The sequence below is a fragment of the Megascapheus bottae genome, chromosome 20, assembly GCF_031878675.1.
Source record: "Megascapheus bottae isolate mThoBot1 chromosome 20, mThoBot2.hap1, whole genome shotgun sequence".
Classification (NCBI taxonomy): domain Eukaryota; kingdom Metazoa; phylum Chordata; class Mammalia; order Rodentia; family Geomyidae; genus Megascapheus; species Megascapheus bottae.
In genome coordinates this window covers 12,414,242-12,426,465 of record NC_143528.1, presented here as the reverse complement: position 1 = coordinate 12,426,465, position 12,224 = coordinate 12,414,242, and the positions used below count along the sequence as shown (strand labels likewise).

Here is a 12,224-nt window from a genome sequence, read left to right as displayed (position 1 = left end):
CCTGGGATGTAGACTTTGCCAACTCAGCCAGAAATTATTTCAGAATGATAGTGGTAGGATCTAGACTTCACTGGGTACCATGGAATAACTCATCTAAGATAACGGAAAAGGTATAAAGCATTTAGATATAGTTGGTAGAATTTAATAAGGTACTATTGATTCTCAAAGTTGATCATAGGAACTCTTTAGATTGTGAGTTACAAAACTAGGGGAGATTTATTTATTTTTTACCATTAAGGAAAATAGTTCCTGAAGAACTTTTATGGGAAAATGTTTTTCCTTTCAGAGCTACAAGATCCCAAAGGAGAATCATGCCCTACCATTCCAGAAAAGTAATCAGTGTAGAGCTACTGCAAACTTAGTGGCCAACGAAGTCCTGCCGTGGATCAGAAAATCAAGTCGGGGGCTTCAGGATCCTGGAACAGAGGATGTTCAAAACCTACATCCAGGGGCCAAGAATTTGGCCTAGTGGTAGACTGCTGCTTAGCATGCATGAAGACCCAGGTTTGATTCCTCAGTACCACATACATAGAAAAAAAAAAGCCGGTAATGTTGCTGAGGCTCAAGTGGTAGAGCTCTAGCCTTGAGATAGCCCAAGGACAGTGCTCAGGCCCTGAGTTCAAGGCAAAAAAAAAACCAAATAAACCCTACATCCATCTGAATACTAGAATTAAACAAGTGGCAAATGTAATAGATTAAATCATTGATTTAGTCTAGAAATAAGTTTAGATATCAGTATTCAAATGTAATTAAAACGAATAAACTTTAAATAGGCTCATAGAACTCTTGATAAACTATTAACGTAAGAACTACTGTAAATGCAATGCTGCTGAGCAAGTTTGTTTTTCCTACAGCCTTCCGGTAACTCGGGTTACTGGTGGAACCAGGAAGAGAGCGGGCATTACTAAGTAGGGATAATCCTTGAGGCTTATGGTAGAGCTGGTCTTCCCTTAGGTCAAGGCATCAGGCCAACAGAGCCTTTGTCCTGCTCATCACCTTTTCATCTGAAATACCACCCTGGATTTTTTTTGTACACAGTGCGACAGAGTAGAACCAAAACCTTTCTAATTATTGGTGAAATTTATTTACCATTCATGTACCATAATCCTATTTGACAGTGAAACACAACTTAAAGACTGTGACACTTGAAGGTCTGCTAGCCCGAACAGTTGGATATTCAGCAAACTCTAATTTTAGAGTTTATACTGACACTTACTCCATGGACCTTAGGGATGAAATAACAAATCTATTTATTTCATGACCGAAACCCTTTAGGCCCTGTGAAAGAAGGGTATAAAATCTGATGTATTTTCAGTAGGCAATTGACCTGCAATTGCCACAGAGGCTGAAAATAAGCATGGACAGGATTCGGTGGGAGTATTAAATGGCACAGTCACTATGGAAAATGGTTTGATGATTACTCAGGAAAAAAAAGTCATTCCACTTCCAAAACACAAGACAGTGAACTGAAACCAGGGATTTAAACAGGTATTTGCACATCAATGCTCATATCGGTATTATTCACAGTAGCAAAAACAACCCAAATGTTTCATCCATAGATAAATAGGTAAGAATTTTTTCTGTCTTAAAAACAAAGGAATCTTGATGCATTCTGAGGATATGCTTGCTGTTATAAACCAGACACGAAAGGACAAACATTGTATGATTCTACTTATACAAAGAATTTAGAGTTTAAAACATCACAAAAGACAAAAAAAAGTCAGTCAAGGTTACTAGGGAACAAGGGAGAAAGGAGTGAAGACTTACCACTCTGTGGGAAGACAGTCTTTACTGGCAACAATGGAAAATTCTAGAAATACACAGTGAGGATGGTTACACAACATCATGGAGGTACTTACAGCTAACAAATGGCACACTTAAATATGGCTAAAATGGTATAATTTATATTGTGTTACCAAATAAAAAGTATCTGAAAAGAGAGGAAGCAATGAGTTCTAACCTCTACAACTCTGCCCATCAGGTTGTAACTGCCACCCTGATGTGCAAGAGCACTGGATTCCCCAGGGAGTGTCACTGCAAGGCCCCTCACAGCCCCCGTTCACTAGGGAGCAGTTTCTACCTAGTGGAGACAAGGCAACAGTCAAAACAATTGAACAGAGTGGAGAATCACCATCTGAACCGTGTTAACTTTGACAGCTAAGTGAGGAACAGATGACTTTGTTATGGATCACCATTGACCTAACCCTCTGGCCTGGGTACATGGAGCTTGAGGGAAGACTATGAAAAGAATGACATGAATTCTAGCAGTGGCACACAGGTATATCTTTCCAGGCCAACAGCTTAGACAATCTCAAGTACTAGTATCTTTATTATTCTCCTGTGGAGGGGCAAGATTTTTTTCCTGGAATGCAGGAGTGTCAGGTCCTTTACTTCAGGACATGAGGTACTGATTTCCACACACTAATGGATTCTCTACATAGGACTCAAAACCTATTATTTTGTTTGTCCCATTGTTATGCTTTTAGTATCATTGGCTTGTATCCTTTGGGTACAAAATTGCTTTGGCAGCTTTTAAGACTACTAACAAGATTTCACTAAAAAATATGTAAGAGAAGATTTGGGAGGCATTTAAGAAGCAGATGACAACATGGTGATGTAGAATGCCCACTCTGCCCTTTCTACAGGCATGTCAGGGTCATTGCACAGGGTTAAACCTAAATCTCAGGCATGGAACTTTTTCTGACAATGATATCACTAACATTTGAAGACACATCTCTGAAGGTGTATATATATATACATATATAATTTATGTTTGCATTATGAATTTCAGAGACCATGTAGTTTGAAATACTTTTCTGAGTATTCTCTCAACGAATTAACATCTCTGACAGCATTAGCTGTTCACTCCTATTTTCTCACCCTCAGCTAAGCAATTGATTTCTTTTTTTATTCTTTATTGTAATGCATACAGGGTTACAGTTTCATTGGCTATATAGTAGGTGCATTACTTCTCACACACTGATACCCCAGTGATTGGTTTCTTACCACATGAAGTAGATTCATCAGTGCCATCTGCACAGTCTGCTTCTCCATTGCACATCAGAGATTCTGGGATGCACTTGTTTTCATCACACCTAACTGTGTCTGCTGGACAGGAAGCTATGTCAGGAGTTAAGCATTCCTTCATTAGTACTTGTAGAGAATATGAAAACAGAAAGTTTTTTCTGTGGGAAAAGTGTTACTATTTCTATAAACTAAGGGAATTCTATATAGGAAAGAGTGTTTCATCCTCTCAGAGCCATTGATCAAAGAAGTATGCCTCTAGATCATAAAGGTGTTAAAATACCTAGGACTGTATTGAAACTCTTGATGGATCTAGAATTAAATAGTTACAACTGGAATGGTATATATATATATTTATATACATATATATATTTATATACATATATATATATCTTCTCTTGTAAAAGCACTCTAAAGAATTGGATTTTTCTTCATTGTAAAAATGTTGGAATCTAAAAATATTAGATATTACAAAGTTAACTCTAGAGGAGATTGGGTGGGATTATGCTTTATGCAGAAGTCAGAAGAACCAGTACAGGGAGCATGTGGGGTCCAGGAGAGAAGTATAGCATTTTGCCAAGCTCTTGAGGGTGTTTCTCCTTGAAGGAAAAAGTTCCCCTTCCCTAATCACTACACAAGACCATGGGTCATCTGCCATTAGTCCTCCTTCATAAATAGGGACTTAGGTGTTCTAAGATGAGCCATACTGAGAATTTTTTAAGGCAATACTTAGAGCAATCATTGCAAGAGTTTCATTTCAAGCACTGCTGTATGTTTCCATGGATAACTATGCTATCGCTCCTGCTTTTTGATCTAGGATGGCAGTCTTGGTCATATAAATTAAAATGCAAACTTCTAAAGCATCCCTCCTAGTCCAGCCTGCCCTTGAAAACATGTGGGGAAGGAAGTAGGCTCACCACAGGCTTCCTCATCAGAAGAGTCGCCACACTGGTCAGTGCCATCACATCTCCAGTTGTCCATGACACAAACCTTGTTGTGGCACTGCCACTGCCCATGTAAGCAATGGCTCTGGGGAAAGTGAGCTGTGTCAGACTCATCTGTAGAATTCTGGTGGGCAACACAGAGTTCCCAGGCATCCAGACATTGAAGTTTCCCTGGACACTGGACTTTCGGGTGTGGACATGCTGTTGATCCCTCTGCAAGGCAGGAAAAGGTAGCTGAGTGAAGCAGAGGTGGGACACAAACCTGTGTCCCCACATCACGTAGGTCTTGCTCATGAATTTAGTCTATAGAAAAGCAATGAAATGCAAACCACTAGGGACATGGTCTGAATTTTGTATATTCACCTATTACTCCAAAGATGTGTTCAAAAATCAATAAGGTAAAATACTCACAATTTGAGTCAGCTTGGGGAAAAAAGCAAAGAAAAGAAGAAATAAATTGAAAAGTCTCTTATAAAATCAGAGATAGTATAACATATGTCTGGCCATATCACACATGGTGTCAGGCTACCTAATGTCTTCATTGTTTCATACAATATTGTGGATGCTAATGAATCTTGGTAATAAACAGAGCTGACAGAAGAGGGAAACTAAGTCATACATACCACAATTGACTTCATCAGAGCCATCCAAGCAGTCTTTGGTGCCATCACAAAGCCATCCGATAGAAATGCATTTGCCATCATCGCACTGCCAGGCGTGGCTGTGTCCCCCACATGCCTTCTCTGAAAGTCATCAGATGAGTTTTTCAGGGTTCAGGTAGCTTTTATTTATTTATTTATTTAATTGGCAGAGGACTAATTTCTCTACAACTTGTCACTGGAGTCAATCCTGAACCTGCTTATCTTTATCATGCTTCTCCTTTATGATAGCCCATAGTGCCTCTTCTTGACAAGGGATGATGCCCAGCACCCTGATAAAGAACGCGCTTCCCGTCATTTGTCTAGAGCATCACTGCTATCCAATGAAACCTGCTGTGACAATGGCCATGTCTCATATCTGTTCTGTCTACAGTGGTAGGAACTAGTCATAGGTGACAACTGAGCACTTGAACTATGTGGCTAGCATGACAGAAGAAGTTGATTTTATTACATTTAGTGTACTTAAATAATTTTACGTCCCCATATTTACCACTATGTTGGTCTTTGAAGTTTTGTAGTTTTGACTGTTTGATTTTCTTCTATAGGTGTGTGTGTGTGTGTGCATGTGTGTGTGTGCGCGCGTGTGTATGCACACACACCAGTACTGGAACTTGAGCTCCATACTGGAGCTTAACCAGTTGGTTGTATACAAAAGCAATTCTGTGCACCATAATCTCCAAAGGTTTTCTGTTCTATGAATTAGTCTAGTTGGAATAATATTTCTGCTGATGATTATGACTAAATTGTAGACCTTGTTATGGTAATGGTGATAGCAATATATTTGAAGACACATCCCTGGCCTACCTGCTGACAGCCTGCAACAACCTACCTGTTATAACTGAGATCACAGGTATTTCATATTCCAAAGTTTTTTTTTTTTTTTTTTGCCAGTCCTGGGCTTGGGCTCAGGGCCTGAGCACTGTCCTTGGACTTTTCTCAAGGCTAGCACTCTACCACTTGAGCCTTAGCACCACTTCTGGCTTTTTGCTATGTATGTGGGGTACCGAGGAATCAAACCCAGCTCTTTGTGCATGCGAGGCAACCACTCTACCACTAGGCCAAACTCCCGGCCCCCCATATTCCAAATTTTTAATGTTTTAATATTTGTAGTAATGAGATATTTTGGGGATAAGACCCAAATGCAAAGACAAAATTCATGGATGTTTCATCTATACTGTATTCAAAGATCATTTTGAAATGTTTATAACTGCTTCTGCATTTTGCCACTAACCTATCCCCAAGATCTGGATGCAGAATTTTTCGTTTGTGGCATCATGTTGATGTTTACAAACTTTGGGCTTTAGAGCAGTTCAGATTTTCCATTAGCAATGTTCTATGTCTACTTGCCAATCAGTGCCAGATTCATAAAATAGTCTTATTTAAAAAGAAAAAAAATTATCTTTAAGTAGTTGTACCAGGGAGTTACCACTTAACAAAGCAGTTCACGGATACAATGCATCCTGATTAATGTCACCCACAGTCTTGAGTCATGCTTACCGCACTGCTCGTCGGTCCCATCCGGGCACTCTTGCTGGCCGTTACACAGCCAGGCCACGGGAATGCATTTGTCTCCACAAGCAGCTTGCCTTGTCCTGTTACACCCCACTTTATCTGCATTAGATGACCAAGAAGCAGAGTCATGAGAATGTCTGGCTTCCTTTGGTACAATGGAGCATGATTTCATGATAAGCAACTGTTGACAATCATTTTGAAAGACCTTCCTTCAAGTAGGCAGGACTCATCAACCCCAACCCACATAGCTCCCCAGTGACAATCCATAGAAACAAGTTCTTGCCCATGTGTGGAGTTGTTGCCTTGTTGTGTGCTGACTTGTTTACCTGGTAGAATGGGGGCTCACTTGTAAGTATACACCAGGAAACACTGGTACTTACTTCAGCTCTGATTATGTCTCAAAGACTTGTGGTGAGAATACTTAAGTATTTGATTCATTTACTCTTAGATATGTACTGACATATTTTAAAATAGATTTAAATTTTGGATCCTAAATAACCCCTTCCTTTATAAAAAAAAATACCCTAATAGCTGGACATAAGTATTTCTGAGTTTTCATTTATTTGGTAGAGATTGATTTATACTGCATGTCTTATTCAAGGCTGAACCAGACACTGGTGACTCATGTTTATAATCCTAGCTACTCAGGATACTGAGATTTGATGATCATGGTTCAAATCCAGCCCGGGAAGGAATGTCTGTGAGACTCTTATCTCCAATTAATCAGCAGAAATCCAGAAATGGAGCTGTGGTTCAAGCTGTAGAGCATTAGCATTGAGCAAAAAAAAAAAAGCTAAAAGACAGCATTCAAGCCTCAGGACTGGCACAACAACACCAACAACGCACACACAAACACACAGCAACAAGCATAACATTTATGGTCCATAGACGGAAGCGACAGTAAGGTCTGAGTATACTTAATTTACAATACTGACATAACATTCCCATAAGAGGGAAAAAAAGCCAGTCATTGGTTCCTGGACAATATAAACATGTGATACGTATCGGTAGACGTCTCTGCATAATGCAAGGAAAAGCCAGTAAATCCTACTCCCAGAGAAAAGTTTTTTTTTTGTGGGATTGAAATGAACCACAAAAGGCTGTCTAGATTTCATCTCTTGGTTTACACTCAGGAAATAGTGTTGGTTATTGGACAACTAACCATGTTAGCATCACTCCTATTCTATCCAGGCTATCTCAGTGAACTGGGACAATACTATTAGGTTGAGACCATTTAATATCAGTAATTACTACTGTGGGGGCAGGCTCAGTCAACAGATCATCTGGGCTAGAGCTTAGATTAGACCATTTACTGTCAATGTATCTTCAGAGTTATTTTCCTCTTAGGATCTCATTTTCTTGTTTATTCAATGATGCTGGTAAGTGAGGCTTTACAAGGGGGAGATATTGGGATTCCATGAGCACTCGCATACTTGGTAAACAAAAGCATTAACTCTTGTTGCTTCTTCCCGATCATCTTCCCAAATGGAACTCAATTAGGATTGACTGTAACCCTTAAATACTAACCCCTGCAGATGGATTCTACACATTATCTACAGACTGGTCTCAAAAATTACAGTTCTAACATAGGTAGCTGCTTGCTATATATCTATGATGTGTAATGTATTTGTAATAATGTATAATGAATTTACATATTAAATTCTCTTGTTAATAGATCAAGTGCAATGATTATGTGCCATTCTAAAACAGATATAAAGATGTCAACATACTGGAAAGGGTTGAAAAGCACTACCTAGTAAGGAAAAAAGAAACAAAAGGACAAGTAACTTAAATCCTCTTTCAGAAGCCCTGTGGCAAGGTAAATCAGAGCAGAGATGCTACACAGGAGAAGAGCAAATCCACAGGTTACAATCCCTCATGAAAGATTCACTATTCCTTGTTAAATGACAACTCCTCCAGTGTGGTTAACCAAAAAAGCCTGCATAAATTCAAATGACTTCCCTGCTGGTGCCTGTGTCTGAAACCACCTGCTACTCAGAAAAGTGGGTTCTGAGGACCAGTGTTTGAAGCTATCCAGAGCACACAACTCTGAAAGACCCTTGCCTCCACTTAACCAGCAAAAAGCCAAAAGAAGAGGTGTGACTCAGGTGGTACAGTGCCAGCATGGATAGAAAAAGGTCCTGAGTTCAAGCTTGTGTAAACACACACACACACACACACACACACACACACACACACACACACACACACACACACGCTTCCTGGAGGGGAGAGGAGGAGAGGAAGTCTGCTGTCCAGGGAAGCACTTGCTGGTGGGCTTCACAAATACTGGGCTTCTCCAACAACAACCAGGAAATATGACTCCCTGCTTTGAGAACTGGGCGCATCCGGGCAGCCCAAGAAGCCCCAGCCAGCTCCCTCCCTCCCTGAGATGTGCTTATCCAGTGGTATCCACAAGTGCCACACAAGTCCCTTGAACCCCTTTCTGGCACCTCTTCCAGCGGTCCTGTTCCTCTGGGGCCACACTGCTGCGGAGACCAGGGCTAGAAAGCGAACCGAGCCTTGGGGCGGGGAGCCCTGTCCGGTCGGGGAGGGGGGAACCCCTTTTCCTACCCGAGCAAGGACACTGGGAAGGAAAGGTGCCCGCTTGGCCCCTGAGCTCCCCTCCCCTCCCTCCCACCTGCAGATCTGGGGCCTCTAAAGAGGTCTTGGACCCTCCTCTGTAACCAGGAGCTGCAGAACTGGGGACAGCACACATCACATAAGGGTACCCCGAGTTCTTCACCTCCCGACCCTGAAGCGCCCAGGTAGCCAGCAGCCTGGCACCCTGCAGATTTCCGGAGTGAACCCCACTCACCCTCCACCGCGCCCCTGACGCTGCCCAGAGCGACCAGCACCAGAGAAAGCAGGAGAAGCGATGTCGCGCAGCCCATGGCGGGGACCCGGGACTGAGCGCGGCGCGGGCTCCGAGTGCGGGGCCGGCTCGAAGGGAGGAGCCAGGAGGGCGCGGGGCCGCCGGGGCGGGCTCTAGGCTCCGGGGCCACCGCTCATTGGAAAGGGGATTGGGAGGGTGGAGGTGGGGGACTTTGTCGCCAAGGGATCCTGCGGTGACCTGCGCCCTGTCTCCTTGGCTCTTTACTCTGTCTCTTTCTCTCTGTCTCTGGCTCTCTGTGTCTCTCTCTGTCTCTGTCTCTGGCTCTCTCTCTGTGTCTCTCTCTCCCTCCCTCAGATGCTTTCCTCTTCCAGAATTTTTCTCCTGACTCCTTCCTGTCTTCCAAGCGGTGCCTAGGCAGACTCGGGAGCTGGTGCCTGTGATGACAGATCCAGAGCCCTCAAGCAGACAACTAAGAGTTCTACCATGAAAGCCAGGGAGACCACCATTCCCCCTTTCAATTTGTGTGATGGACAGAAGTGAGAGCTCTAGTTAACAATATGACCTAGACTGCCAGGTAGAGTTTGATGAGTCTCAATCAGCATCAGCCATTTTCCCCAAGGGGTCTCAGGCTGGATTAGCTTAATGGTCATCTTGTTTCAGACAGGACAGTTGAGGAAAGAGTGTGGGATAGGCTTCTCCTGCACCTAGCCCATCCTGTCCCTGCAGCCATGCTGTGACATTCCATTCTCCTAGTTTAGTAGCAGAGATGCCTGTCAGTTTCTTGGAAAGAACATGATGGAGTTAGAATTGATTATGTTAAAGTGACAAGGAACATTCATTTATGGGTTGTAGGCACGAATGCACTAAAACACTAAGAAGAAATAGAAATAAAAAAATGAATTGCAAAGTGCCTTCTTAGATTCTATCTGTAACACTGGAGTCCAACAGCTTTCTTTTAAATAATACCTCCTCTTCACATTCACTGTGGTTTCATCAAACTACACTTGACTCCAGAATGCCATATGCTCTAAAGTTTTCTTTACATTTGTTGTATGCTCTGATTTCAGAAGCCAATTAAAAAGATCTGTCTGGTTTTAACAACAGAAATAGCTCCTGAAGTTGCTATATTGATTTCTTGCTGAAATGTAGAGGCATTGGGGCCAGATTATTTTAGATGTTTAACAAGGTGATCCTAACCAAGATCCCCTGAAACAGCATCCCCTGAAACAGCAGCTGCAGCACTAGGTCACATACTGGAGAGAGTGACCCAAGCTCTATGGCAACAGCTGGGGGCAAGGACTGACCCAGTGTCCTGTGAAGCCAGATGTGGTCCCTTCTGAGGTCTCCACTCACCAGCTTGGGGCTTTGGACCTTGTCCAGCTCAACTAGCAAGTGCAGAACAAGGAGCATCTGGCTCCCCGTACTGGGAAGAACAGGGGTGGGAAGACCATGCTTGATGGTGGAGATGTGGAGGGGAGAGAGCAAGGAGGAGCAGAGGGATATAAGTAGAAGACACAATAGACTTCAATTTTGGCTACCACAGCTTACTGGAAAGACTATCTTAAGGTAAGTGGGGAGGGGACACAGAACTATAGACTATCTCTAATAGGAAGGCATTAAAGCCAGTGGGGCAAATGCCTAGAACTGGAGTCTCATACCTTTTGTTCAAATCTCAGCTAATAGAGATTGCATAATAGCTTAGTCTGAGCTGCTCTATCATATTGCCATGGAACTAGCATTGTAACACAGGCACTACGGTGGGACAAAATACTTAATTATATATATATATACACACACACATATATACACACACCTATATATACCACGTATGCAATAATAAGGTTGTCATATAGATATGAATAGACCTATATGTATACATATCTGAATAATAGCTTTATTATTACTATTTATAATAGTTCATACCACTGAAGAAGCATTGACACATGGAGGTGGAGAGTGGAGTGATGCACTTGCCAGCTTGATAGGTTGAGACAAAGAATGGAAGAAAGTCCTAGCATCAGCAAATTCAAAGAAATGTATTCTCTCCTAGAGTTGCCAGGCTGACTTGCCAACACTTTTGTTATCACAATATCTATTCCAGTTTTCTATTTTCAGAATTGTAGGATAATAAATTCATGTTGCTTTAAGCAACTAAATTTATATAAATTTGTTACTGCAGCACAAAGTACGATTGTGTTTCTTGTTCTTCTCTGACTTATTCTTTCCTAACTAACAAAAACAAAGAAGTCTCTGCATGGTTGGTCATCAGTGCAGAGATCAGGAAGTACTTGTGTTTAGGGAAACTAAAGATAGAAGAACTGGTTCAGGGGCCAGGAGTTTGGCCTAGTGGTTAAAGTGCTTGCCTAGCATGCATGAAGACCCGGGTTTGATTCCTCAGTACCACATACATAGAAAAAAGCCAGAAGTGGTGCTGAGGCTCAAGTGGTAGAGCTCTAGCCTTGAGAAAGTCCAAGGACAGTGTTCAGGCCCTGAGCTCAAGCCCAGGACTGGCAAAAAAAAAAAAAAGAAGAGCTGGTTCAGAATGTTTTGTCTGGCCTTTCACAATAAACAAAATCACACAAGATCTGGCCCCAAACCTGATTTATCAAACCTCTTCCAAGCACCCCTACATAACAGGTAATGCCTGACTTACACATCATAGCACTTAACTAGACTTCAACTTGAATCTTTAAATCAATCTGTTGATTTCTTACCTGGAGTTTCTTGGATGCAGAAATGACATTTATTTGGTTTTCATCTTATTTTGGAGCCTTGAGCTGAAGAGCTCAGGGACAATGTCCACACCCAAAGTTCAAGCCCCTCATGACTGACAAAAGAAAATAAAAGGAATATGGAGTACTGAGGAAAAGCAGTTGCTGTTTTAGAATACTAGCTGTGAGATATCATGCTACACAGATATTTAAAGGAGGAAACCTTTCACTCCAAAGTGAGGGTCTACAGAGTTTCAGAATATGCATCGGCATAAGCCACAAGAAAATCACTAAAATCTAGAAAATAATTAATGCAGTTCAGGTCTCAGAGAAGAGAGCAGTGGATGTTGGGAAAAGAGAAATAAATGTTCTATCTTTGCCCAGGCTTTCTGCCTGTGGGAAATTTCCCATTGGGTCCAGAGAGTGTGAACTCAAACAGATCTAGCAGTCTTGCTAAGTTCAGGAAACAGACATGAGAATTCAGGAAGGCTGAAAAGGGTCAAATTTACAGGACAGAGTTTCAATGAAAGAGTTTCAA

At 41.9% G+C, this 12,224-nt stretch overlaps 1 protein-coding gene across 1 annotated transcript in view; it reads right to left on the bottom strand.

The window, feature by feature from the left end:
* LOC150049181 (prolow-density lipoprotein receptor-related protein 1-like) overlaps positions 1 to 10,385 on the bottom strand; it is a 45,311-nt gene extending 34,926 nt beyond the window's left edge. Inside the window, exons 1-7 of the mRNA XM_090353658.1 lie at positions 10,280 to 10,385; positions 8,781 to 9,146; positions 6,125 to 6,238; positions 4,592 to 4,711; positions 3,942 to 4,181; positions 3,007 to 3,120; positions 1,961 to 2,080 (exon numbers count right to left, since the gene is read on the bottom strand). Of these exons, the coding sequence (XP_090209784.1) occupies positions 1,961 to 2,080; positions 3,007 to 3,120; positions 3,942 to 4,181; positions 4,592 to 4,711; positions 6,125 to 6,238; positions 8,781 to 9,146; positions 10,280 to 10,385 (1,180 nt within the window). The remainder of the gene's footprint in view (positions 1 to 1,960; positions 2,081 to 3,006; positions 3,121 to 3,941; positions 4,182 to 4,591; positions 4,712 to 6,124; positions 6,239 to 8,780; positions 9,147 to 10,279) is intronic.
* Between the last annotated feature and the right edge of the window lie 1,839 nt (positions 10,386 to 12,224).